At 38.6% G+C, this 27,694-nt stretch overlaps 1 protein-coding gene across 3 annotated transcripts in view; it reads left to right on the top strand.

The window, feature by feature from the left end:
- The window catches only part of ARHGAP42 (Rho GTPase activating protein 42), a gene marked incomplete at both ends in the record, with an annotated part of 296,405 nt that extends 288,530 nt beyond the window's left edge, over positions 1-7,875 (top strand). For all 3 annotated transcript variants that reach the window (XM_079708720.1, XM_079708719.1, XM_079708718.1), the window contains 2 exons: positions 7,343-7,422; positions 7,787-7,875. In XM_079708720.1, the coding sequence (XP_079564846.1) occupies positions 7,343-7,422; positions 7,787-7,875 (169 nt within the window). The remainder of the gene's footprint in view (positions 1-7,342; positions 7,423-7,786) is intronic.
- Positions 7,876-27,694: the final 19,819 nt, after the last annotated feature.

Below are 27,694 nucleotides of genomic sequence, written 5' to 3'. Positions count from 1 at the left end.
AGGCTTCCCACAGCCCTCCTGTTGGTACCACTGGTCCTCCAACCAGCCAAGGGCACTTTTCTCCCCCACATAGGCCCTCAGGACTGGGGCACCCAACCTGGGTCTTGTATCGCTCACTTCCCAGGATAGGTCTCTGCCTGTCTAATCTCTCTTTTCCTCTGAGTTCCCTCCGAGGGGTACAGATCCTGACCCAAATGCTTCTCTTCCCTCCCTACTCAATTCCATGTGTATCTTTCTTGGTTGTACAGGAGTCCTCCTGCCAGTTTCCAATTCGTTTTCAGTGAGAATTGTTCCACATGTAGATGTATTTTGGATGTGTTCATGGGTGGAGGTGAGGTCCATGTTCTCTTACTCTGCCATCTTGGCCGGAATTCTGGGAAATCCATTTTCTTTATCTATAAAATGAAGGTCACAATTCTGTTTCTGACAAATTGTTGTCAGTGTACAAAGTGATGTATTTGAAGTACATGGTAAATTCTCCATAGATGGTCTCTACAATAATAACTAATATTGTTATAATTATTATCATTGAAACTGCTTAAGATCATCAAGCCTCTAATTAATAAGTGTTTGGTATTTGAACATTAACTCTTAACAGTCATTTGAAATCCTCTTGTACCATTAAATACAACTAAACAATAGAAGTTGAGGGTATTTCCCTTACGAACCTCCTACAATGCCTATTTTGTTTTCCTTCTAGGGAACTTAGGATACTCTTGAATTGGACCTCGAAGAATGATAGAACTGGTAGTGGGTGGTAGAGAGACTAGCCACATTTGGGAAAGAGACCAGTTGGGAGATTTTAGTGGATAGTCTTGAGCAACAGAAAAATAGCACCTCTGGATTCACTGCAGGCTCTGAGAGTCATTGAGCAAAGAGGTGATCTAATCAGTGATGCACTTGATCAGATCATTCAAGTGGCTTTTCAAGGACGTTGTTGAAGGGAAGAGAACCATTTAAGGTGGAACTGGTGATATTTTAAAGACCTTAATTAGGACATTAACAAAAGCATGAAAAACTGTAAGGAGAATTTTATGGCTAGAACTAGGATTGAGCAACTGCTTTGATACTGGGAATGAGAGACAGGTAAAGAATGTTCCATGTCTTCAATACTGACTGTCAGAAAGAGTGATTGATAATTTAGCTCCTGAGCTTAGTTTATGAGAGTATGTAGAGGGGCAAGGAACATTTTGGCCCCAGTGTTTGAGGAGCCTGAGGACCACTGAGAGGTAGTTAGAAATGTGCAGCTAGAACCAGGAGAGAGCATGAAGTTTGATGCTAGAAACTTCTGCACAGCAGTTATACTGTATAGATGAAGGCGCACTTACCCAGCGATGGGGCTTACTGAGGGAAAAGGTAAAGTGGCTGGGCATTGGTCTTTGAGGAATGGTTTCATTTAAGGGTCAGGCAAAGAAGAAGGTGGAGGAATCATCAGGAGGAGAAAGCAAGGTCAGTGTGGTAGAAGCTACCAAAAAGTCAAGGAGCTCATGAGAGGAGGGCACTGGTTTTAACCTCTAAGACATCACTGGAAATCTTTAAGAAATCAGGTTCAGTGAACTGGGAGGGGCCCCTCTGCAAGGGAACTTAACCTGCCAGACTTGTTGAAATGAATATTCCTGAATTTACCACAGACTCAGTAAACCATAGTATCTGAGACTGAGGCCCGGAGAATATGTATTTTTGACAACTTCCCCAAGTGATTCTTAGGTACAAAAAAAAAGTTTGAGAACCACTGGAATAGAGAAGAATGTCATGGTACTTAGCGTGACCCTAAGCAGACATTGGTTATTTTATACTTGTTTCTCTTAACCTGTAAAATGCTTTCAAGAGCCAAATGTCACTAGGCTCTGTCTCACGATTCCAAAGGCCTGTGGAAAACAGTACCCTTAAAGCTTTCAGCTCTGTATCAATGAGTTATACTTGGGCAGTGGGGAAATCCACTTTAAAGTAATATAATTTAGGCAAGCTGTGCCAATATTTTCTGAAGGTTGAATTGAGAATTAGAATTAATTAAGAATTGAGTACCTGGCCCTTTACAAACAATCACATTTTCTATTATTATAATTTAAAACCGATATTTTGTTTATAATTACAAAGCACCAAAACAAAGCTCAGCAAAGTCTTCTCATTTAGTGAATTTGAGTTTTTATTTTATTTAATTTTATTTATTTATTTATTTTTTTGCTCTCACCACTGTGACCTCTCCCGTTGCGGAGCACAGGCTCCGGACGGCAGGCTCAGCGGCCATGGCTTACGGGCCCAGCCGCTTCGCGGCACATGGGATCCTCCCGGACCGGGTCACGAACCCGTGTCCCCTGTATCGGCAGGCGGACTCCCAACCACTGCGCCACCAGGGAAGCCCAAATTTGAGTTTTTAAAAGGCTGTAAGTCATTGGTTCAGAGCACACTGACACATGTAAGACATACATAAGATAAAGCACTGTGACACACATAAGAAAGACAAAGGAAGCCATGGTTATTAAAAATAACATTTTTTTTCTTTTTTTAGGGAATATAAAAAATACTGATAAACTAAAAAAGTGAATAAAAGCCACCTCTCATTTTGCCACCTAAAGATAACCACATTTTGTTGCACAACCATCTAATCTTACCTGTTGACAGTGGTTCTCAAACAACTTATACAACTAAAAACATTGTTGAGGACCTCCAAAGAGCTTTGGTTTATGTGGGTTATATCTATTAATATTTATTGTATTAGAAATTTAAACAGAAAATTTTTAAATGTTTATGAATTTATTTAACAAAAATAAGCTCATAACTAATGGGTGACAATAGCAAGATGCAGGTGTGATTATTCACTCTTATTAGCAGTCAACAATATTAATAGTAGAAGTGATTTTTCAGTGACATTATCTTGAGACTTTACAAATGATATTTAAGTGGATTCACCAGATATGCACTAGATCATCAATCAGGAGATGTAGATTTTACCCTGACTCTGCCATAATGTTCATTTCTCTTGGCCTTCATTTCTACATAAAGAAGATGGGCCAAGGAAATATGTAGGTTTCCTTTCAAAATCCAAACTCATTATATGACTCAAGTCCCCTGGATGATCACAAGTCCCCCAGCATATGCAGGGGTCACCCTTTTCTGTAAAACCAAGTCAGACAGTTTATGTGCATACCCCCAAGTCATAACAGGGTCTCACCTTCCCATCTCTTGCCTCTTCCAAAGGCCATATTTCTAATGTGTTTAAGACAACAGGAGTTGTTTCTTACCTTTCCCTAAGCTGGGCCACACAGAAGCCCCCTCCTCTGCTGTTGCCATACACCTGCCATGCTGCAGTCAGCTTCTACCCCTTAATGATGGTCACTGCCAGGACCTCAGGAACTGGCATGATTTTACATTTCTGCAGATCTCCTTAATATCTGGCATAATAGGAAATAAATGGATTCTCATACACATTCCATTAGCTGTCAGAGTAGTGCCTCTCAGGGTCCCACCTACCCCTCCTTCCAGGTTTCCCTTGACCGCACTTTGAGAACCGCTCCTCTGTGATAAACACAGAAAAGGACCCATGAAGGTGGTGTTCATGGTATTGTTCCCACCATGGTGTTCAAGAAAGTCCATGCTCAACAGAATTGTTGGGCAAATAGATAAAATACACATTTTAACCTAAAAAGACTTTTTTATTCAGTTTTTCACTCCATTTTTAATGGAGTTGCAATATTCTTGTCTTTGACACAAGCAACTTTGACTCTACAAGCTCCTGTAAGAGATTTTTAGCATTGAGAAATCCAATACTCAGACATCCAAGCCGGAAACAGCTCATATTTGTTGGCAAAAACCTAAGAAAACGGTAATATAACTAATTTTAAGAAATCTCCATCCAGTGACTAAGAAGCAAATGTGCATTTATTGCATTACTTATAAGTGTTTATTGCAGATTGTCATAGGCAGTTTGGAGGTCTTGCCAATGACTAATTTTTCTGTAAAATTTTTGCCTTGCATGCTGACACTTTCATGCCATGTTTTCTTCTATAGCATTATTCATAGTAGCTACCTAATAATTCATTGGATTTGGTGTATTTTGTTTATTAAATCCTCTACTGATGAATAATTAGACTGTGGTGATTTGTTTGTTTTTAGTTTTTCTGCATGTTACTGCTTTGGCACCTTTTAGACTATATCTTCCTACTCCCCTTAGAAGTGAAATTCTCAGCATACAAAAAATGTGTGTGAGAGAGAGTGAGTGTGTATGTGTGTTTAACATTGTTAAGTGGCCCTTCAGAAAACATTATATCAATTTTGATTTGGTGAATTTTTTATTTTGCTTATCATTAAGATGAATATTGAGAATTTTGCACACTGACCCTGTCAAACCTTTAGGTCTACTCATCAGCATTAGACAGTGTTTAGAATTAGGAATAGGGCTTGTGAACAGATCATCTTGAAAATGATAAGAGAAGAAATGGCTTTCAGGACAGTGAGCATCATTACCTTGCTTTCCAATGCGATAGGAAGCAGGATTCTCAAAATCCTTTTCAAAGGATATTAGAATCTTGTGAACAGAGACTCAATAGGTGACAGTGTTATTTTCACATCTTCTTCAATACACCAAGGCAGTAAAAGAAGAAGCATTAGCACCTGGAAAGAAAACTTCACTGACACAGAATTCTACATTAAATCATCAAAGCTCTCTGCTGAGTTAACACCTGTAGTTACAGAGCTCAGCAGAAGAAAATTATACCTGTCTAGTCACATGCACAGGTAACTGAAAAGTCATGACAGGTACTATTTTGTGCTGTATATTTTGACATATTTAACAGTATCCATTTATTTAGCGATATAATTATTCTGCGTGCGTTCCCTCACCATCCAATCCCATAAAAAACTATAAGGAGAACACTCATGTCTGAAATATTAATATAAATAATTTGGTTGCATTTTAAAGTATATGAAAAATTATGTCATTGCAAGGATTATTATATCTTAATCATTTCTATAACTCTGGAATTTGTTTCCTTATGCATGCCTTAATTTATCTTAATGATTCAAAGTAATAAGACAGTGATTATTGGTGGAAATCACTGCTGCTAGAAAATTTGACTTTTTAAAAAATCTTTACATATTTTTAGAGAAGAGGCTCTGCAACCCTCAATTATATCAGATATCAGATCACATTATATCAGATCAAATTAGATCAAGTTACACCAAATTATATCAGATCAAATGTCTATACTTGACTAGAAGATTTATAGGAAAAACTAGTATCATTTCTATATAAGATCACCATAGTCTGATTCTCAGAAGTCTTCATAACTTGGTAGCATCCCCTCCCCACACCCCCAACCCATGTCAACCAACACACCCATGTGCACACGTTCACATGCACATGTGAGCACATGGCTGTTCTTTAGTGTAAAATCTTGTCCTTCTCTGGGTGCCTCCACTTCATCAATATTTCCTTAGACCATGTTTCATTGGGAAGTGGTGTTGTGTGCCTACCGCAGACTCTCCTAGCAAAGTTTCTGAAAGTACAGCCTGAGACTCACCTCATATGAAATAGACTCTGGGGGCAGGGCCATAGTTTTCCTCTGTAAGCTTTCCCATCTTCAGGTAGCCACTTGGGAACCCTAGTTTAAGTGACCTAGCCTCATTCTGGAAGTTTAGAGATAAGACCCAGGGTCTAGCTCCAATAGAGAAATGTAATCATAATGTAACACTGTTACTTTGAGGGCCTCAGATGGCAAATACTACTGATGCTTCTTTGCAGATAAAGTATTGATTGGGACCTCAGGGAGGAAAGACAAGATGCCTTGAATCTTTAAGAGGACTTATCCTGTAGAAAAAGAGTCCAGAGCATCTTCCCTTTTTTTTTTTAACTCATTAATTCAGCAAATATTTACTGAGTTACTATTAAGCATCAGGCATTGTTCACAGAGGTTACATTCTAACTGGGGGAGAAGACAACAAATATCAACAATGGCACCAGAATACAATGCAGACTTTAAACTGGAAAATATGAGAGTTGCCTGGGCAGCTGTTTTACAGTGTGTGGTCAAGGAAGACCTGGCCTTCAGTGAAACTCAAGAAATTTATTATTATTATTTTTTATTAGTTTCTGCTTTATAACAAAGTGAATCAGTCATACATATACATCTGTTCCCACTAGAGGGCCATAGCCGGGTGAAAATCAAGAAAATATCTCAGAGCGAGGCCCAGCCAGCCCTGAGGTGGCGATGGGTTTGGCCTGTTTTGGGAGGAGAAAGAGGGCCGGTGTGACTGACGTATAGTAGGTGAGTAGAGGCAGGTACAAAAGATGTAGGGAATTCTGGCAGGTGCCAGATTGTATATGGTATGGAGGCCAGAGTTGGGAACCAGTTCAGGGTTGTTTTCAGTGAAATCATGTGATCATCATGTGATCATCAAAACCTTTCAAACTACCCTCTGGCTGCTCTGTATAGAATGGATTGCAAGGGGACAGAAGAGGAAGCCCAGAGGATTTAGGAAGTTAGGAAGCCGTTCAGTGAGCTATGCCAGAAATGATCTTGGCTTGGGCTCTGGTTGTGGTAGAGATGGTGAGAAGTAGGTGGAGTCAGGTCATTGGATGTTGCAGAGTAAAGGCGACTTCACTGGTGACTTGATTAGCCTCCTCAGATGATGGCTTTTTTAGTGTTGGCTAAGATGGTTTGAAACAGCTCTCATATAAAACTCTGAAATTCTGGCTTCCCTTAAAAAAACAGAGTATCTGGCTACTTGGAGCCTGAACTCCCATATGAGAACAGATGTCAGAGCTGAGTGCTGGCTTCCCTTTTTAAGAGATGGGTATACTCTGATTTACAAAGACATGTCCCCATGTCTCCCTGACAGTGAGGCTGTTGTTGGTTGCCATTTATCATCAACTTATCCTATTGTTTTTCTTATTTTGTGCCCACTTAGTTTATTTACCATACCCTATAGACCTTTTAATTTGTGGATCTCACCTCTGATAGTCTGAAATTAAAGTGGCAAATAAATAAATAGGGCTTTAAGGTACCTAAGAACCTCTATAGAGCTGAAAAATAGCCTATTTAGCAGAATACTAACAAACAATAGCGTTCTTTAAAACCAGCTTATTTTGTTTGTTATAAGTCAGGTGATTACCCTTGGGGGCATTGCCTGGAAGCACAAGAAAGGCTTTGGGTTGTGCTGTCAGTGTTCTCTGGTTGCACAAATGTGTTCACTTTGTGAAATGCACTTATGCACACTTACATGTGCACATTATGTATATCATGCTTCACTTATAACTAAAGCCAGTATCTTTTTTTAAGAATAGTTTTAAGTATAAATATACTTGAGCGTTGTAGTTTTCACAAATTGTCTTTTGCTCTTTCAGCCAAGCCAAAGCCATGTACTCCTGTAAAGCAGAGCACAGCCATGAGCTTTCCTTCCCACAGGGAGCGATATTTTCTAATGGTAAGTACACCCATTCCCTTTGCTTAAGTTTATCATCATGGGGAGGAGGAAGAGGGAGTCGTGTAGCGAAAAGAGTCTAAAGTAGAAGCCAGGAAACTCAGAATCAAGTCCAGCCTCTCATACCTGTACAAGTGAACACATCAAATCCCTCTAGACCCCAGTTTCCTCCCTGTGTCAGAGAGAGAGTGATTGATTACATAAATGCAACAGGCATTTCCAGCTTTACAGGTGCTGTGACACTGTTTTGACAGCTTGAGTATATATGCATACAATCTGATGTGGATTTTTACCCATTTGTGTATAGAATTATTTGAAGCTAATGTTGACTGAGTGATATTTCTTTATGTATTTTAATTTTTGCCAGTGTACCCATCAGTGGAACCAGGATGGTTGAAGGCAACTTATGAAGGCAAAACAGGACTCGTCCCAGAAAATTATGTTGTCTTCCTCTAATACTTTTTAGTGGATGGCAGTATCTTCATGGTATCCATGGTAACAAATAATAAGTGCTATGATTTTATCTGACACAGATATGGGGATCAGCCTGTTAAAATGAAAACAGTCAATTTCTACCAAGTTTTACACCAGCAGACTATGTAGCTCCCTATTAATGGAAAGGGAAAAAATGTTTAAATTGTTTGCCATTCTTTTTAATTTTGGCTAGTTTCATATGTTAAAATAGCTTATCCTCCCCTCCCCACCCCCCCCCTTTTTTTTTTTTTTTTTTGGAAAAGTAACTCTCCACAATGTCTCTTTCATAATAATTATATAATCTCAAATACTGTGTTAAGTACTATATCCCAGAAATTTGGAAACCAGAAATCTGCTATAAGGCTTTTGAAATCTGCCCTTTACTGTCTGGTGTTCTCTGAGAAGCCTTGATATCATTACTAAAAAATGTAATTTAAATTGTTCATTTATTATTTTTTCTTAAAAATATACTGCTTTTACATATGATTGTTTTGCTGGTCCTAAACATTTCAAGGAAATAAGGAGTTTTTTTAACATAGGTTTATTTTTATTTGTTTACCAAGTAGATGATAATATTCAAAAGCAGTAATGAGTAATGTATATGCTGTCTGTAAATGAAACCAAATTAGGTCATACACTGATTCCACTGTAAACATTCTATCCAGCATTCCAAATGCCTTCTCTGGGCTTAGAGCAGGATTCAGCAAACTATTTCTGTAAGGGCCTGATAATAAATATTTTGGGCTTAACAGGTCATGTGGTCTCCATCACACTACTCCACTGTGCCATTGCAGCAGAAAGCAGCCATAGACAACATGTAAATGGCAGTGGCTGTGTACCAATACCGCCTTCTTTCAGGACACGGAAAATCATGATTATCACGTGTCATGAAGTATTAAGCTTCTTTGACTTTTAAAATTCCATTTAAAAATCGAAATGTTTTTAGCTAATGGGCCACACACAAACAGGTGACAGACCAGATTTGACTCATGGGTCATGGTTTGCTGACCCCTGGTTTAGAGGATGTGTAAAACTATCTTTATAACTTTGAGATTTTATGAAATTTTATTCCATTAACATATAAATACTGATAAATCATATGCACATATCCTCTGCTAGTAGCATTATAGGGGTATCACAAATGTATAATTACAGTAATAGGAAAACAATGTAAAAGTGCAGTACACAGGCATACAACTTAAATCCTACTTGTAACTCTGTGAAGTGTCAAAGTATTTTATTGATATCTAATTTTGGCTTTTGAGGAATTGTCCTACAAATGATGAAGATGCTGTTTTAAGACAGTGGTAAGGACACTATGCCTTCTAAAGTCTACGCTTAGTTGAAACATAATCTAAACATAAAGGTACAAGATTCTTAAATTATTTTGAACCAGAGATTGAAATTGTTTCATCATCTTTAGCAGGAATAAAGTCATACATAATTTTCTGTTATGCCTTTCAATTTACAGCCTTTATTAGGAATTTCAGTGAATTTATAGGGCATAGAAATAAGTGTTTACTATCCATTTATATTTACCATCAACATCTGATCATTCATCAATCATTATTTCTATTATTTCTTTTTTAATAATCCTCATATTATTTCTATACATATCTGCATATGGCAAAGAGCCTTTCTTCTCAAGATTACAAAAAGCTGGTTCCCTGCCATCAACTGCCACAGCACTGGCCCCCTTGGCCACAGTATTTTACTTCTTTCTTCAGAGTTCTGCACTGTACAGACACTCAGGTATTGACTGTAGACAGTTCTTTTTACGTGATATTATGATCTATAATCTCAATCTCTTCTACTTTAAATTAATGTTTCTAGAGTCAATAGGTTAAATTATACACACACACATATACAACTATGCCTTGGAGCATTTATGCTTTTAAAATTAAAAATGGAATAATGGATTAGGATTTAAAGGTAAAGAGAATAATGTAGGCAGAATCACAACCAGAAAGAAATACCAGTGCATTGAAATAAAGGAAAAAAAAATATTTAATGTTGTAAAAATTAGTAATATAATGAAAAAATCTGATACATTTGTCTCATTGTTTTTTACCTGCTAGTGTTGATTTTTTACACTATAATTTTGTGTTGCTAGAGCTTCTTGGACTCTGGATCCTTGGTGGCCCTTAGTAATAGTAATTGCATTGCTGACACCCTGACTACCCTCTGCTGGAACAGAGGTAATCTCTCTAGTGGACCAGTCCCTTAGTCTACAACACCCTCAGTTAAAGCACCCTTGCAAGCATCTGGCATCCTACTAAATTAGAGCCTCTTAAGGCAAATTGATTTTCTTTCAAAGACCAACTTGACTCCAAAAAGTGATTCAGAGTCCTACTTCACTTGCTGCTGTATAGAGAAATCTCAGTCTTCATTTTATTTTAACACAGGCCAGAGTGTTCCTGCCTCTGAGTTGTCTGTGAGTTAATTCCACAGATGCTCAGTGAGGAATTAAAGCATTTGCTGTTAAAGACATGGGCGTGAGGCCCCTCTCCTTTCTCATCATGAGGCATATATTGTGGCAGTACGGTCCCTTTTTTGAAACAAGGTACAAAAATGCTTGTTCAAATTGTGCTTTTGTTTGAAGTTTTAATCTTAGAGATTTGTGAGGATAGTCTTTTTTCTTCATATTGATTGTGTGTGGAAGCAAGTCACGGCCATATGCTAGGGATAGACTGAAGCCGCTTTTCCCTAGAAATGTTTCCAATAGAAAAAGTATTAATGAGCATTGAGAAAATCAGGATATGTGCTTTAAATCACATGGAATATTAATTACACAAGAAGGTAATGCCAGCCACTAGAAGAGGATCACATTTGAAATTATAACAACGTTTCAGTAATGAAACCTTAGCTTTCAGAGACATAGTAAAGATATGTTAGAACTGCCACATGCACACCTTTGAAACACACAACGCGGGCGCCCTAATCAGTGCTGACAGTATAATCAGTATGAGAGTGAGATTGATGAGTCCAAGTCAATCATCTCATCTGTTATGTGAAAAAATCCTCAAGTACAAAACTTTTATGTATATTACAGGTGACTTTTGTTGTGCTGTAATGCCGCCAGCTTATAGGAACTAGTCAGCTAACTGAAGGCTTTTTCTGTTGTGTGTAAATGTCTGAGCAGTGAAATAATCTTTGTATTCCTCTAAAGACTGTGAAGTATGAGAAAGTGCCGTCTCTCCTTGTTAGACGAGAGTGGTTTTACCAGTTGTGTTGGCTCTCTGTGCCTTGCACTGTGAATGGCCATAATCAGGCTTCCCAACAGTGGCTCATTTGATGTCTCTTTCAAGAAGGGTGGAGATTTTTTTTTAAATGCACCTTACAATCCCAAACTATCCAGGTTCTCAAATAGCAAAAGTAGGAAAAGAGACATAATGATTTGGAGTTTATTCCTATTCTGTGATAATTGATTTTACACATTGTGCCATGCCTCCTAAAAATCCACCATGATGTAAGGAAACTAAATCTGGCCCTGCAGTCCTGTGGAGACAGCACCTGCTGACCTCTTCACTCCCAGCCTCATCTTCAGGTCTGTCTGTGTCTGATGTGCAGAGGATATAATTCATATGGATGCTGCTTTAGAAGAGTCCCCTCAGAGCCTTTCTTCAAACAACTTCAATTTTTAGTATGCCTCCCAATTATGTATTTGGGATGCCTTAATTATTTAGAACCCCATCTTGATTTGTACTCTATTGACTGAAGTTAGAGGAGGGAGACCAATTTAGGAAGATATTTTATTCTTTGGTTTTACAATACATTTGTAATTTGCAGCTGTTACTATGTCCTAACATCAGGGAATTGGACCCCAAAGTCATATCTCCTGGTAAAGAAAAAAGGCAGAGACATGATTATTGTCTAGAAGTTATTTTTCTCTTTAGTAAAAGTTTCCCACTTAGGGTAGAAATTGCTATTTACTTTTCCCTCCTACCTTCCAAAATCAAAACACTTTTTCCAGGTGAATAGTCTATTGAATAAACTTCTGAATAGTCTGTATCCTGCCTGTCTCCCGTTGATCCACAGACTTAATTCAGGTATTTCTCAACGAGTCTCACATCTCCTAACCATATTCACTGTATCCGTTTGTTGTCACCAGTATCTCTGTGCCTCAAATCTATGTGGTAGTGACCTCAGACAAATTCACACTTAGGAATAACATGGACTTTTAGAGGTTCAGATCAACAAATTGGATTTTTCACTTTTTTTCAGGCAGTTGCATTCACTGTTTTAAATAACAGATGTCAAATAAGTTGATAGCACTCACAGCAAGCCACAGACAGAAAACTGATGCACATATTCTAGACCAAAGTTTAGAAGCTGTTTCATGACTTAGGGAACCCAAGAGGTTGTACTCTTTCCTTGGCACTCATGGGAAAGATGCCAAGTTCAGAGGTTGAACATTCCTTTCTTGGTGCCATAGGGAGAAAATGGAGTCTGTGTGCTTGCTGAGGAGTCTCAAAAGGCAGGGCCATTTACGGTTATCACAAGCATAAGTATCCTCCATCATCCAACGTGGTCATGTTCAGGGCCACGTGAGGACCTTCAGTGTTGGGGAGAGTGCCTACACCACCTTAATTAGATGATCACTTTCTCACCTTTTACCATCTCTTGGCAATGTTTCCCATGATCTTTACACTTCCAGAGCCCAACCTGGACTTGAATCCACTGCCTCTTAGATTAAAACTGTGCATTGTTTTCTATGTGGCAGTTAGAGATTTTATATCTGCCTTTGTATCTTCAGTCATGATGTATGCTTAAAAGCTGAGATATCACATATTGAGGGCTGTAATTTCAAGAGTCTTTTTGAACTCTGAGCTGAAGCCCTTACAAGTAAATAAGGAGTGTGTCAGGGAAGATGACTGTTCTTTTTTGTTCTGTTTTGTTTTGTTTTTTAATTCGAATCCTATTTATATACTGTTAAATTTGAGGTACTATAGTTTATATAAAAGCTAAATATTTAGATGACATATTTCAGTATTAGGAATTTGTCTGCAGCCATTAACATAACAAATTAAGTAATAAATATAATGAAAATGATTGTCAGTAAATTATCATATTGAATTTTTTGTTTATTTTGTAGTGTCTTGTATTTATCTGCACTTCATGTATATATATGCACGCATACATATACAAACATGTAAATAACTTCATGTTATTCCATATCTAAATTGCCACAATATCTTTAATGTATGTTTACACTGTATTTTAAATTACATTAAAAATAAACTATGTAAGCACATTTTAATTTAGTCCTTGTACTTGAAGACCCAGTGTGTTGGAGGGCAGCTATCTTGGATTCATATAGAAAAAAACCAAAGTTTCAGGTACTGTGAATGGTCATTTTGGGTGTGGCTGAATGGAAAAAAATCATAGCAGAAATGATAACTTTTCGATCCTGATAATTGGACCTTTTCCCGAGAAATTGGCATTATGAAAGATCAAGAAAATGTTAATAATGCAGGTGTCTACAGGAAAGAGAAGCAAACAGACCATAAACAAATTATCAAAAAAAACAGGTATGCAGGCTTACCTGAAAATAAGTCTGTGAAAGTTTACAAATGTCCCATGGAAGAAGCATCAACATACAAATAATCCCCTTAGATTTTTCTTAGTTTTATGACCCTTTTGGTCACTTTTTGACTTCTAGCTAAAATTTTTCTTTTCTTCATTAAAAAAAAGGGAATCGTGTACTTATTTTGCGCTGCTAAATGGATTATTAGAGTGTAACAAATCCTTGCAAAAACTAAGCCTGACAGCTTAGTAACAGGACCATTGGGCATATAACCTGATTTGTTCAAATGGATTGTAACTTTCTTCAATATCAAGAGGAGAAGCAATAAATTCATGACAAAGACCTGTTGAGCTAAAAAGGTATTAATGTGAATAAATTCCAGTATGATTAAGCAGGAAAGAACTGTTAGGATAGGTAATAGAGATCATTGTGGATCAGCTACTGTTTGAGAGTATTGGGTTAGAAGGAACTGACTTAGACGGAATCTCTTATAAATGATATTTTAGAAATAATGAAAACAAGCCACCTCCTAACAGGCAAAGCTGCAATGATTGGAGCAACAAAATAAGTCATGTAGTATTGGATAATCGGATTATAATCCAAAGTATAAAATATCCATGAATCCACACTGATATAAGGAAATGCCAATAAATTTCATTTATATAAATAAATGTAAAATAGGAGAGAAGAGGCAAATATTCTTTAGAGAAGAATTTCAAATAACCATTAGAATTTTATTACCCTTCCCTCTAGGGATTAGAGTTTAACCCTTCCCCACTTGAGGATGCGCTAGACTTAATGACTAGCTTCTAAAAAGAAAAGTTCAGAAAAACTATTGTACCTTTACAGAAGAGAAGCCTGGCAGACAGGATCTTAACCAACTGATAAAAGTTAACATTATCAGTGATATCATGTGGTTGTCTTGTACCCCGTAATATGATGTGATGAGAAGAGCATATCACCTCTTTTTTTTTTTTCCCAAAATCCATAACTCCAGTCTAATCATTAGAGAAAAAAAAAAAATCTGACACATCCAGGTAGGGGCATTCTACAGGATAGATACTAGGCCAGTACTTCTCAAGATTGTCAAGGTCATGAAAAACAAGAAAATACTGAGAAACTCACAGATCAGAGGAGACTTGGGAGACTGGACCCCTGGATTACATCCAGGAAAGGCAAAAAGACATAAATGGAAAAACTGGTGATGTCCAAATAAAATCTAAAGTTTAGTTAATAATGTAAAAAATTAAAACAGTAACAAAAAGTAGCCACAAGATAGTGACATATACTGGGGACACCTTATTTCCTTTTTGGAATTTAAGTTACTTTTATTCAAGATTTAAATACTTTTACTTGTTTCCCCCTAAATTGTGTTCTGTATGTGGGACATGTTGCCTGTTCATCTCTGAGTCCAGGCAGTAGATCACAGCTTGTTCTACAGTAGGATCAGCCCCTTTCTTTAAATGAATGAATTTGTTAACAAAGAAACAATCATATAAACATTTCTAGAATTTAGAGAATGCAGTTGTAGGCTTGTGTTGTTTTTGTATCTGTGTCTCCTTTCCCAGGAGTAGTGGAATTCATTCTTTAACACCCTCTGAATACATGGTTCTACCTTGGAGTTATAATGGAGAAAACATACCCTTCTCCCATGAACACTGTATGTTCTTAAGGATAGAGATTACGCAAGATTTGATCTTCTCACTGCTAGAACTGTCAATACTAGATTAAGCTGGATGATTTGGGAGTGATGTTGAAGAACTCAATTTTTAAACCATTAAATACAAAATAACCCCAAATTTTGAAAATTAAGCTACACTAAACTTACAGTTGAATTTCTTGGGCCAGAGAAGTTGAGTTCTTAAAATTGAAATTTTGCACAGCCAAAAATCGAGAAGAAAAATATTTTCTAAGTTTCTTACACAGCAATTCTTCCTATTAAAAAAAAAAAAGTGTAGATGAGAACATTTGAAACCTCTTCATATGGGATACCCTTGGGAACACAAATCCCCAAAATACTGATTGAATACTTACAAATGCTACTGCTGTGTGTTTAGGGTCAATGAGCCAAGCATGGCATTCAGCAGAACTCTGCCTTTTAATAGAAATAAGTTATCTGAAACATTCTACCTTTCCAAATTACCAGCAGCCAATCTACTAAAAAAGAGTCCCTGGGTCAGCCTGGGCTAGAGAAAGGAAAATAATAACACATATCTCCCAATACTCATCATGAATTTTGATATTCACTAAGTTACATATCTATGGACAAGCAGATTTTTCACAGAATGAATGAGTCACAAGTTGCCGTAGCAACTACAGTTCAAATGGCTCTCAAACATTTTTGGAGCAACTAAAGCAGAATTATTTCTTCAAATAAATTATGCTTGGAACCGAGTATGTTAAACAGATATGAGCCAAGCTGCTAGTGTGTGCATCTACATGTGTTAGGGAATGTTTTCCCTTCCCCCATCCAGGCCCACAGCTTTTGGCATCTCCTAGAATCCTTACGGCTTTTGAGAGCAAGATTTGGAAATGACTTAGTCTAAATCTCTCATATTGCTAATTAGAAAACTCAGGGCCATATCAACATGTTTTCAGCAGAATCCTGGAATTCTCTCTCTGCTGTGACCTGACCACTAATTTTTTGGTGTGTGGGGAGGTCAACTTGGCACATGCTTTGACCCTTAAAAAGTCTAACTTTATCTGAAAAGGATATCCTCTGATGAAGGATGTCTTCCCTGATGGGTACACATGGAACAGAAGCCAAAAAGTAATATTCAGCCAGCCTTGGCTATTAAAAAAAGGAAGAAAAAAATTTATTTTTCTTTTTGGTGTGTGAAAATTTCTGAAAAGTAGGTATAAAAGATCTAGCCCAGTGCCTTGTACCTAATAGATATTACTGGATAATAATTATTATTAAATACTTTAGGTGTTTGATAGTTGATTTTGCAACTCTCGATGTAAATAGCAAAAGAACCAGTGAAACCTTAAACTGAAATAATAGAAGTTAAATAATGCCTCCAAAAACATGGTACACAGCCACAAATCTGATGATCTCCCTTGCACTGTTACATGATCCTCTGATCCTTCCAACTACTGGACGTAGCTATTGGATGTCAATTTTTTTTTAAGAAAAGAAAACAGACTGAAAAGTTATTTTCTCCAACTTACCAAAGGTCAAATAGTTGGTAGTGGCAGAGCTTGGACTCAAGCCCATGTGTCCTTATTTAAAATCCGGTACTCTTTACAATGAACCACTTTTTTACTATGCCAAGTGGAGTGTGGTAAAACTTCAAATGCCACCATATTTGAAAGAGGTGTTTGGCAAACTCAACCTTACCCAGAAGAAAGATGAAGACGGTGAGGTGAGGGGATTCATGCCCTATTCTGTGAAAATAGTTTAAGACCAGAGTGTTGCTGCATCACTTGTAACCTTCAGACCATCCAAGAGCTATTTAGAAATGCAGAATCTCAGACCTTCTGAAGCAGAATCTGCATTTTAATGAGATCGAAAGATCATTTGTATCAACACTGCAGTATGAAAAGTACTGGTATAGTGGAACTTTCAGTGAGGGCTTTGGGGAGAGATAAGGGCAAGAAGAGATAGGACTTATGTCTTATTATTCCAAAAGTCAAAGACAGGACTCCTTAGAAGAAGTCAGAAAAAATGATAGAAATGTTAAAAAAAAAAGTTTTATCAGTAGCTCTTCAAAACATAGAACTCAAAAAACAGCTTTCCTTCATAGTGTTTAAGTGCATTGGGAGGACTCACCATTTGTCAAGATTTCACAGAGGAAATAGGACAATTAAATGGGAGTTTAGACAAGTATCTAAAGACAGTCACTGAACTCCAGGACCTATGAAAATCATTGGAGCTCCTAAGTAAATTAGACATTATTCTTCCTTGCAAGAGGACCATGGTTCAGTGGGATAACAGATAAAAGTCAATGAAATGTAATATAATGAAATGCTAAAAAGAGTAAGTATTGAGTGTTATAGGGGTAGAGAGATAGGGCACTATTCTGAATCCAGGAGATTGAAGAGGCAATGAAAAAGTATATAGATTGGATGCAGAGAAAGAAGTGTGGATGATTGTACCTGGATGCACAATGCCATCATCCAGCTAAGTATGGATGAACTGAGAAGCTGAAGGGAGCAGGGCTCTGCAGTCAGGTGGGATTGCACCTTGTACAGAGGAAGGGGCTCATAGAGGGGACGGGCTGAGGGGAGGAATAGAGTGGAGGATGGGAGAGGGCTGGGATGAGCTGCACTTATTCTTTTTTCATGTCTTCATCCTTTCAACTAACATAGTGCCAAGCACTGTTCTAGCTGCTCACCATTTTAAAAAACTAGGTATGATCTTTGTTCTTAGGGAGTTCATAGCTCAATAAGGGAGAGAGACATGAATTAAAAACAACAGTACAAATGAGGTAAGTGTGATAAGGGCACAAATTGTGAAAGGTTTTACATATGAAGGGAAACGTCCTAAGTAGACCTTAAAGGATGGAACATCAACAGGGAATGAAGGGAGCAAAGACCCAGAGACTTAAAGTTGATTGGGGTTTCCCGTGGATTAAAGTTAGTTCTAAGTAGCTGGAAAGTCGAGTGCTTGCACTGATATATTGGCATGAGATTGTGGGAGGATAGGATGAGGTACAAATGAGCAGGGTTGATTGCATGAGGGCCAATCTGAGGCGGTACAGAGGGATTAGGGAGAACTATGTGAACAGATTTACCTTTAGGAAGACCAGAACGGTTGAGTGTTGTGTTGCGTGTGTGTTGGCCCCTGCAAGCTGAGGAGACAATGTTACATCAACCCTAGAAAAGACAAACAGGGCCAGACCAATGGAATGATTCATTCCAGAGGTCGAAGTGACATGACATGGCCACTGTTTTCAATGAGTAATTTAGGGGATTCACATGTGGCGCAGATGTCTGTAGGGTGCTGGGGAAGGATCAGCAATACTACCAATGGGCAAAGTTACCAAGGCTGAAAGAAGTAGCCAAAAGTCCCGGGCACATTTAGTGGTTGGAACTGGTTGGTAGGCATGGTGATGTAGACACACCTGGCCTGAGCCATTCCTCTTTTGGGGAGCCCTGCAGGCACTGACTAGCAGCAATGCTTAGAGACTGATTACTTCATGCTGCCCATAAAATCAGGGGCTTTAACCTGGGTTTCAAGGATGGAATTCAGGGGATGAGGAGGCTGTAAACTCCTTAGTTTGTCTGTGCATATGCATGTTCTTCCCCTCAGGAAGAGGGTCCATAGATACGATCAAACTCTCAAATTTCAGCCCCACTGTTGACCCATCTCCTCCCAATACCAAGAATACCAAGTGCTGCAAATGCTGCTGTGTACATAGTAGCTAAAAGTTGTGGCAATAGTGTCTGTCAGAACCAAGGGTCGACTCTGAAGGTGGGAGTGGAATTTGACTTGGGGACAGCTTGACCTAAGGAATGAGGCTCAGCTGACTAAGCTTAAAAGCTCAGGCCAGCCTACTGCTGTGCCTACTTGATGAGGAAATGCTCAAAGAGGCTGTGGACGTACCTAGGGGAAAGTCATAATGAGGGGCCAGTGGGAGTTGCAGAGCATTTAGACCCCAGTGTCAGTCTGTTGCCTGGGGCCAAGTTATGACCTAGAAGCTGAGGCTTTGTGAACTCACAAGATCCTTGCGCCAGAAAAAATTTTCTGGCCATTGCAGAACTGAAGGGGCCTGTCATTCTCTCTTCCATGGTGGGCCTCTCCAGGACTCCAGGGGCAGGTCAGTCTTCCCTCTACTCAGGGAGTGTTTAGCAGTGTGAAGCACAAAGCTCAGGGGTTGTAGAGTGAGTGAAACTCCAAAGGTGGCAGAGCTGGGCTTTGCCACTAGATTTACTACTAGATTTTACTTTTAGTTTTGTCGTGGCAATATTTATGAAGTATGGTTTTGATGTGTTAGCCACTTTTTCTTAATATATGTTAAAAATAAATACATAGCTATAAGGTCTGTTTAGGTGAGAAACATTGCTTTAAATAAACCTAATGCCCCTTAAAGCTTTCAAGGAGTTGCTTTTCTTATTGATAATGAAACTTAATGAAAACAGTGGGGAATTGCTTAAGGACCAGCTAGCCTCTACCTTCTGCCTTTTACAGTTGTAGGGGGTGAGGGAAAGGAAGGGCAGAAAGAATCAAAATTCCAAATTATGTTTGGTGAGTGTGGTACGGAGTCTTCCAGAAGTGGCAGACAGTCTTCACCACCCATTCCTTCCCTCCCTGTAAGTATATGCCTCTCCCCCCATCAAGAACTGGAGCAAGTCATCCTCCTCCTAAATCTGGACTTACCTTGACGAATAGAACATGGTAGAAAGTGCTTTGCCAGCTCTGGGCCAGCTTGGGGAAGCCAGGCACTCACTGAGCTGTGAAGAAGCTGGGACTAATGTAATCAATTGTTTGAAGAGGGAAAGGGAGAAGTCATGTGGAGTAGCACCATCACATTCTCCAGCCAGCTCTGTGTGACCCCAAAAAACAACTGTGAACACAAAAACGCACTTGCCCAAGTCCTGACACATAAAATCATGAAAAACAATGAATCCTTTTAAGCCACTGAATTTTGGAACAGTCTAACTATAGATAATTGAAACAATAATTATGGGACCATAGCAATGAGAATCCCTGAGTTCCTCTGCTTTGTACCTGAGTATGGTGAACCCTGTCAGTTGTTTCCCAGGGCTCTCAATGTTCTCCTTTCTCTCACAGTAATAGGAACCCCAGTTTTTTAGCTAGCGACATAGCAGCTCAAAAGAAAGATTACATTTTTCTTTGGTGTTATGTGTGGCCATGTGACTAAGTTCCAACAAATGGGTTAAGAGAATAAATAATTACTGCTTAGTTTTGGTTCTTAAAGCTAGGAGGCAAGCTCTTCTTCACCTTGTTCCTTCATCCTGCTGCTTGGAAGATGAGTGATTTTGTACCACACAGAAAGTGTGGATGGAGCAACAAGATAAAAGTCTGGGTCCCGCATGACTGCATAGAACAGAACTGTCATCCTCCTAGACCATCTGCTTGTTTCATGAAAGAGAAATTGTACTTTGTTTAAATCCTCTGTCCTCTGTTGCATGTGTCCGCATTTGTATGCTAACTAATACATTCGGTTTCTGCTGGCCTACAGATCTTGGAAGCAGTGATGCCAGGAGGAGAAACACAGGGCCATCAGCCCAGGGGCTTCCCTAGTAGCTTCCATGTGGTCAAAGTGCTACCAAGGAAGGGAATAATTGGAAGTAGGTGTGATTGGCTACTCAGCTTGGGGAGTTTGTCACTAGCAAGTGTAATCCTCGCAGATAAAGAAGAGCTGTGTCCGCCAGCTGCGTCCATATGCCTTCCATGTGGGTTAAATTCAGGAAATGGACTCTGGATCTTCTCCATTCAGGAGTGTGTATTGCGACCTGAATTATGATTTCATCACAGCGTATAATACCTGGGCTGCATCTGCCCATTACCTGTTTGTGTTCCACTAGACTGAGCTCCAGGAAACCATATTCTGTGGACCCAGGGAAGGAGTTCTGTATAAGTTGCCTACCCCAAATCTGGTCTCCCTCCTTCCTTAATGAAACTTAGACTTCATTTAAAGTGACAATATGCCCAGTTGAAGAACTGTATTTCGTGAACTCCTGTGCAATATGAAGGTTATCTGATACAGTTTCTGCCACTGAGATGTAAGTAAGGTTATAAATGGGAAATTTCTGTGAAAGTTTTGGGGGTTTTTTTTGGAATAAGTGCTACCCCGTTCTTCCTCATGATTTCACTTCTTATTCCTCCTGCCTGGGAAATGGATGGGAGCCTGGAGGTGAAGCAACGATTTTGCGTCCATAAAAGTGAAAGCAAGGGGCTTCCCTGGCGGTGCAGTGGTTAAGAATCCACCTGCCAATGTAAGGATCATGGTTTTGAGCCCTGGTCTGGGAAGATCCCACATGCCTCGGAGCAACTAAGCCTGTGGGCCACAACTACTGAAGCCCACACGCCTAGAGGCCCTGCTCGGCAACAAGAGAAGCCACCGCAATGAGAAGCCCGCGCACCACAACAAAGAGGAGCCCCCACTCGAGGCAACTAGAGGAAGACCACGCACAGCAATGAAGACCCAATGCAGCCATAAATAAATAAATAAATATATAAATACATATATATATATATATATATATATATATATATATATATATATATATATATATATATATATTAAAAAAAAGGTGAAAGCAAGAAAGAGCCTGGGACATTTATATCATCGTGGAACCTAATTCCAAATTGTGCTGTTTTTTGAGGAAAAAACCTGTATTTGTATTTGGTTAGACACTGTAGTAGAGTTTCAGTTACAGTCAGCCAAATGAAATACCTTCCTCCTCATCATTTTACTAACCCAAATCATTTGCAGAACTGAAGAATATCAATCACGGAGAAATGCTGTACTTAACATACATGGTGGCTGAGTACTGTTAATTTCACCCGTGTCTTGGAAGGAACCAGAAACCCTGATATAGAAGGCTCTGTGTTTGTGAGATATGACTTACCATATATATGTATGATTTATAAATGTACTCATTTCAGACCTTCACTGGGTTATCTTCTCCCCATTTATATGTTCAATGGCTGAAATCACCAATCTGACTATATAATACAGCCTTGTAAACCTTAAAAATGAATGTTTTGTGAATAATAAGGAGTTTTGTTCATGATTCCATAAGAATATGATGAATCTGCTTTAAAAGTTATGCATTGCAGCAAATGGCCCATAGCAACACCCTTCATCTAGATACAGTGCGCTCTCTATAATAAGTGCTTTCTCTCTATCCTTCTCTAAACACTCACTTTCCAGCGGGCTGCTCTACTTCAGATGGACAAAATGGAGTGATGACAGAAAAACCAGGGAAATGTGGGAGTCAGAAAATGTAGACTTGCGGGACAATGGGGATGAGGGAGAAGGAAGAGAACAGTTGGGGGAGCAGAGTGACAGCGGTGACAGGCTCTGAACAAGGGATGCTGCCACTGATGTCCAGACTCTGTGATAAAATGTTGAGCACACATGAGGCACAGAATGAACAGGCGACCTTTTCACATGACCCTGTGAGTGAATGTCATAGAGGGGTCTGCACCCCTGTCTCCCCCAGCTCCCAGTCCAGTGTTTCTCTATGCAGTTGTGCAAAGCCTCAGTTCACTCCTCGTCAAGGAAGACCTAATTCCTCCTTCGCTTTACAGAACATTTCAGCTCCCTAATTTCTTTCACACGCAGGCTCAGCAGCCATGGCTCACGGGCCCAGCCGCTCCGCAGCATGTGGGATCTTCCTGGAGCGGGGCACGAACCCGCGTCCCCTGCATCGGCAGGTGGACTCTCAACCACTGTGCCACCAGGGAAGCCCTGCTAATTTCTAAATATAAATTGTATGTCAGGATACATGTTGATTCTTGTGGACATTTGGTTCTTATAGCTTTGCTGGTCAATAGGAATTATAGTTTACTGGAGATGAGGCTGGGCTTGGGATCAGAAAACCTGGTTGGAATCCTCGTTAAGCCACGGACTTAGTTGTATAATTTTGTGCAACTCTTATCTGTAAGTATCAGTTTCCCCATCAGAAAACATAGAGGTAATAGCTATCTATCATATAGTTTGTTATGAGACTTTTATAAAACAGTGTACTTCTCCTCCCACAGTACTCCCCAGCAAAATTTAAGAGATGAAAGACAGAATCATCCGACAGTGATATGGTCAAGAAAACATGGGTTAACAGGGGTCTTACAGTCGAACTTACAATTCAGGCAAGTAATATAAAAGTGCAAAGTAAGCCAAGTAAGGCTGTGATGATTTAGAGTGCTGTCGTTAAAAGGCACAGACCTATTAAGCTCCAACTGATTGTTGCTATTCACAAATGTAGGCTTAGCTTTTCTGATTTTTTGAGAGATGCCGAAATCTGGGTGTTTGTGTGTAATCCCTTGCTTTCAAAATGTTGGCAAGTATTTCAGAAGGTTAAAAGACTTATTGGACCAAACAACACAATCATGGATGTAGCTAGTGGGATACCAGTTTGCGATCTTTGGGTTCAGTAAATTTAGGGGAAGGCTTTAATTTTTCTGTTCTTTTCTTCTGGCTGAAGAATAGATCCTCTTGGTTGAAGAAACTCTTAACCAATGTCTGAGGCTCTTGTAGGCAACACAGCTTCCTCATTTGCCTTACAAGTAAACAGACAGGATCCATTAAAAAAAAAAAAAGTCTTCTTGGCAGAGTTGAATGCAGACAGCTGCAAAAAAACAGCAGAACTCAGCAGAATCTAAAGGTGTTGAGGAAACGTTGCAGAATCTAAAGGTGTTGAGGAAACGTTTCATTATCTCATTGGAACAATGAGTGGGCCAAGGAAATATTGGCTTTATGTGTGAAGTAAGGATGATTGGAGGTGGCCAGGAAGTGGCAAAGAACATGAACATTTTAAAAGGTCATCTAAAGTAGGCTTATTGGGGCCTCAGAAAAAAACTTGAATTTTTTACCCAATGTCCAGCATCTTTTAGTCTGAGATCCTCAGGTTTAGGACCAATCATAATCAATACCATCAGATCTTTGTGAATATGAAACATACTTCATTGAAATCTTATTGCCTGAACATCTTAATCCTTATCTCTATTTTTTGTTTTATTATTAGGAGCATCATCTCGGGGGCAGTGGGGGACTGGGAAGAATTTTCTCTGCTGCTTCTTTGTTCTGGTGAGGGAGGCCACATACTTATGCTAAGGTGGGATTTGGCAAATGCTTCTTAAAACATAGATTAAATCTATTAGAATCAACTCTTCAAAACTAAAAATTCCTCATGGTGTGGAATTGCTTGTTTCTGAGTAGGACTGGAGCAGTTATGGGGTGGAGAGTAGCCACTGCAAAGAAAAAAAGGACCAGACCTATTAGGTGCTGACTCTGTTCTAGGCCCTATGCTAGTCTATATTTTTTAGTAATTCCATTTCAAATGTGTAGATTCTGGGACCCTTCTGACTCATGAGAAGAAACTATGTAAGCTGCTTATTTCTTTCTTCATACAAGGATAGGTGAAGGGATCAATAATAAAAAAGAAAAAAAATAGGAACTTTCTGTTCTCTGGATAAGGACTTCTATATCTGTACATTTTCATAGAATTCTGCTTGAATTTTTTTTCCCCTTGTTAGTGTCACCTGTATTGATGGTTTTACTCTACGTCAGTATAGTTGCCTTACAGGAGGCAGAGAGACTTGTGGTTAAACTTGAAGTTGCACTTTCTGGATGAATCCTGATTTGCTAAACCTTAATATTCTAACTTGTAACATGGGAACACTAATAAGATACCTCATAGATTATTAATATTACATGAAGTGGTCCTTAATAAATAGTAGCTATTTTTTTTTTTCTTGTATCAATCCCAGAAAGAAAAGTATTATCTAAGTTTGACAGATGTGGAACAAATTTAAGAAACTACAATAACAAAAAGTACAATAAGCTTAAAAGCCTTTATTTTTCTTCATAACTGGTGCCTCTCTTGGGAAGTTATAGATTCTTATTGCTTCTTTTAGCCCTAGGTAAGGAATAGTTTCCAAGACTGATGATACTTTTCCTCTTCATCGTGATGCCAGAACTGGGCTAATGTGTACTGGGTTTCTTGGTTGTATCCAGTGATTTGGCTTAAAAATGCATTACAAGATACAAATTTAATAGGTATGCATTCTCAGGTGCAGGATCAAAAATACTAAATAAAAACCTTCTGGGACTTCCCTGGTTGTCCAGAGGTTAAGACTTTGTGCTTCCACTGAAGGAGCACGGTTAGATCCCTGGTTTGGGAATCAAGATCCTGTGGTCAAAAAAAAAAAAAAGAAAAAAAAAGAAAAAAGAAAAACCCTTCCATGTTGCTAGAACTGCTGGGTGGGATACCAAGGATTAATGAACATAGTTTTAAATACCAGACTTTCAAAACTTTTATTTAATGGGGTAAGAAAACAACACTACTAGGTATACTTGTTCAAAGCTTTTAACACTGTTTTTTAAAAATTCTAGAAAACAATTTAAATTTAAAAATTAAATCTCTGTAGTAGACAGCCTGACTGGCAGCCAGCATCTCTACACATGTTAAGAATAGAGAATTCTGATTGTTCTCCAAACTGACCCACTGTAACAAAGAGGAGGCTAGCCTAACCTTAAGCAAACATGGAGCTAAAAAAGGGGAGGGAAATGGACCAAGAGAGTGGCTGAGACCACATTTCCTTCTGAAGCTCAGCTAGTTACCATTGGATGAAGCATAATATCTCTCTGAGCTTTATTTTCTGTGCTTCAAAAATGTAGTAGTAATAAATGCCTGCTTTCTATCAGGGACGTTTTTCCAGATGAGATAATGCATATGAGACAGTGATTGTGGAAGCCTTTTAAATGGTAGAGTTCAATTCAAATATGAAGAATTATTAATATTTTAGTTGCAGTTTGAAACAAGTGAAGAAGGTATGCTAAATTAAAGTTTTATTCTAATGGTATAAGAATCCATAGGTATTATTTAGGGGAATAAGTTGAATTACTACTTCTATTTCATTATAAGATTTTTTCTTTTTTTTCAATTTTATACTTGATTTACAATGTAGTGTTAATTTCTGTTGCATGGCAAAGTGATTCAGTTATACATATATATTCTTTTTCATATTGCATTATAAGATTTAATGCATATTTCATTTTTAGTTCTGATGCTTTAAACCTCCAAGGTATCTGAGCCTTGTTAAGGATGAAAGAGTAATCCTATGGGAAATATAATGCTTATAGATAGCTAGAAGAAATAGTATGAGGTAGGAAGGAACATCTTCAAATATTTGGATTTTAAATTTCTTTAAATTTATAAAATTCTTACCCAAGCTAAGAATCTTGTTTCCTAAGGCCTTTCCACAGAGCTTAATAGATATTTCATGTGATATTTTAGCAGAGTCAGTGATGGTTAGAAGCAAAACTAAGGAGCGTTTGCCCTCTGGCTCTCCACAAAGCCTCTCTAGTGTTCTTTAGTCTTCTGTGTCAACTTTCTTTGGCTGCCATATTAAAAAAGGTCTTCCGGGCTTCCCTGATGGCGCAGTGGTTGAGAGTCCGCCTGCCGATACAGGGGACGCGGGTTTGTGCCCCGGTCAGGGAAGATCCCACATGCCGCGGAGCGACTAAGCCCGTGAGCCATGGTCGCTGAGCCTGTGCGTCCGGAGCCTGTGTTCCGCAATAGGAGAGGCCACAACAGTGAGAGGCCCGCGTAACACACACACACACACACACACACACACACAAAAGTCTTTCCTAGGAAGGTGAGATTGTTTCTTCCTAAAAGGATTAGGGAAATCATCATAGGAAAGGAGATTTCCATTTTATCCTTAAAAGATAAAAAAGATTTAAAAGACAAATAGCAAAGCAGAGGAAGACACAGTAATTGTCAATGGCAAAGAGTAGATAACATAAGTATTCTGACACTCACAGGAGATTGTTACCATTGATTTCATCTTTCTTATTTCTCTTTACCTTTTTCAAACTTAAGAATTATACCTAATTTAGTATGTCTTAGTTGTACAATTTGCCTAGTCACATGGGCAATTGATATATGCTAAAACTTTCTTTTATGTAGCAGAATGCAAGTATTCCTTGAATTAACTTAAAAAACATATTTCTAATTGAGGCACCTCTTTTTGACCTTCTAAGAAGAATGAAAAAAAATCAGAGCACACCAAAACCTACAGGGATAGACAGAGCAGATGTTAGATGCTGGCCAGGTCCATGGAACTCTGAGCTGAGTACTGATTCACTCTGAACTATACTTGGTCCCTTCAAAACCCAACTCATAATACCCACAAATCTGTCAAGGGTGAAGAAACAAGGTTTGACTTTAAACTTTAACTTCTTAAAGTTTTAAGTTCTTTACTCAAAGGGCAAAGAGGAATGGTGCCAGTCCTTTTCTGCCCTAAAGCCTGTTATTTGTAAAATGTTTGGACACTTCCAACAATAAACATGAATTGTGGACTCTAACACATTTACTGCCTTATTTATCTCTCCAGATCTCAAACAGACCCCTAAGAAATAAATACACAGTTATGTAGAAGTGTTATCAGGACCCACTTGTGCAACAGTTTACGTCTCATTGGAAAATATTTGCATCCTCTCTCATAGCTGTAATTGGAGAGACATTAGACCTTAATTACTCTCGAACTATTTCTAGCCATAGTCACCCTCATCTACAAAAAATTTAATACTTTCAAAAATACCTTTTTATTAACCTAAATTCCAAGACCTC

This window comes from Hyperoodon ampullatus, assembly GCF_949752795.1.
Source record: "Hyperoodon ampullatus genome assembly, chromosome: 7".
NCBI lineage: Eukaryota > Metazoa > Chordata > Mammalia > Artiodactyla > Ziphiidae > Hyperoodon > Hyperoodon ampullatus.
This window is presented reverse-complemented; position numbering and strand designations above follow the sequence as displayed.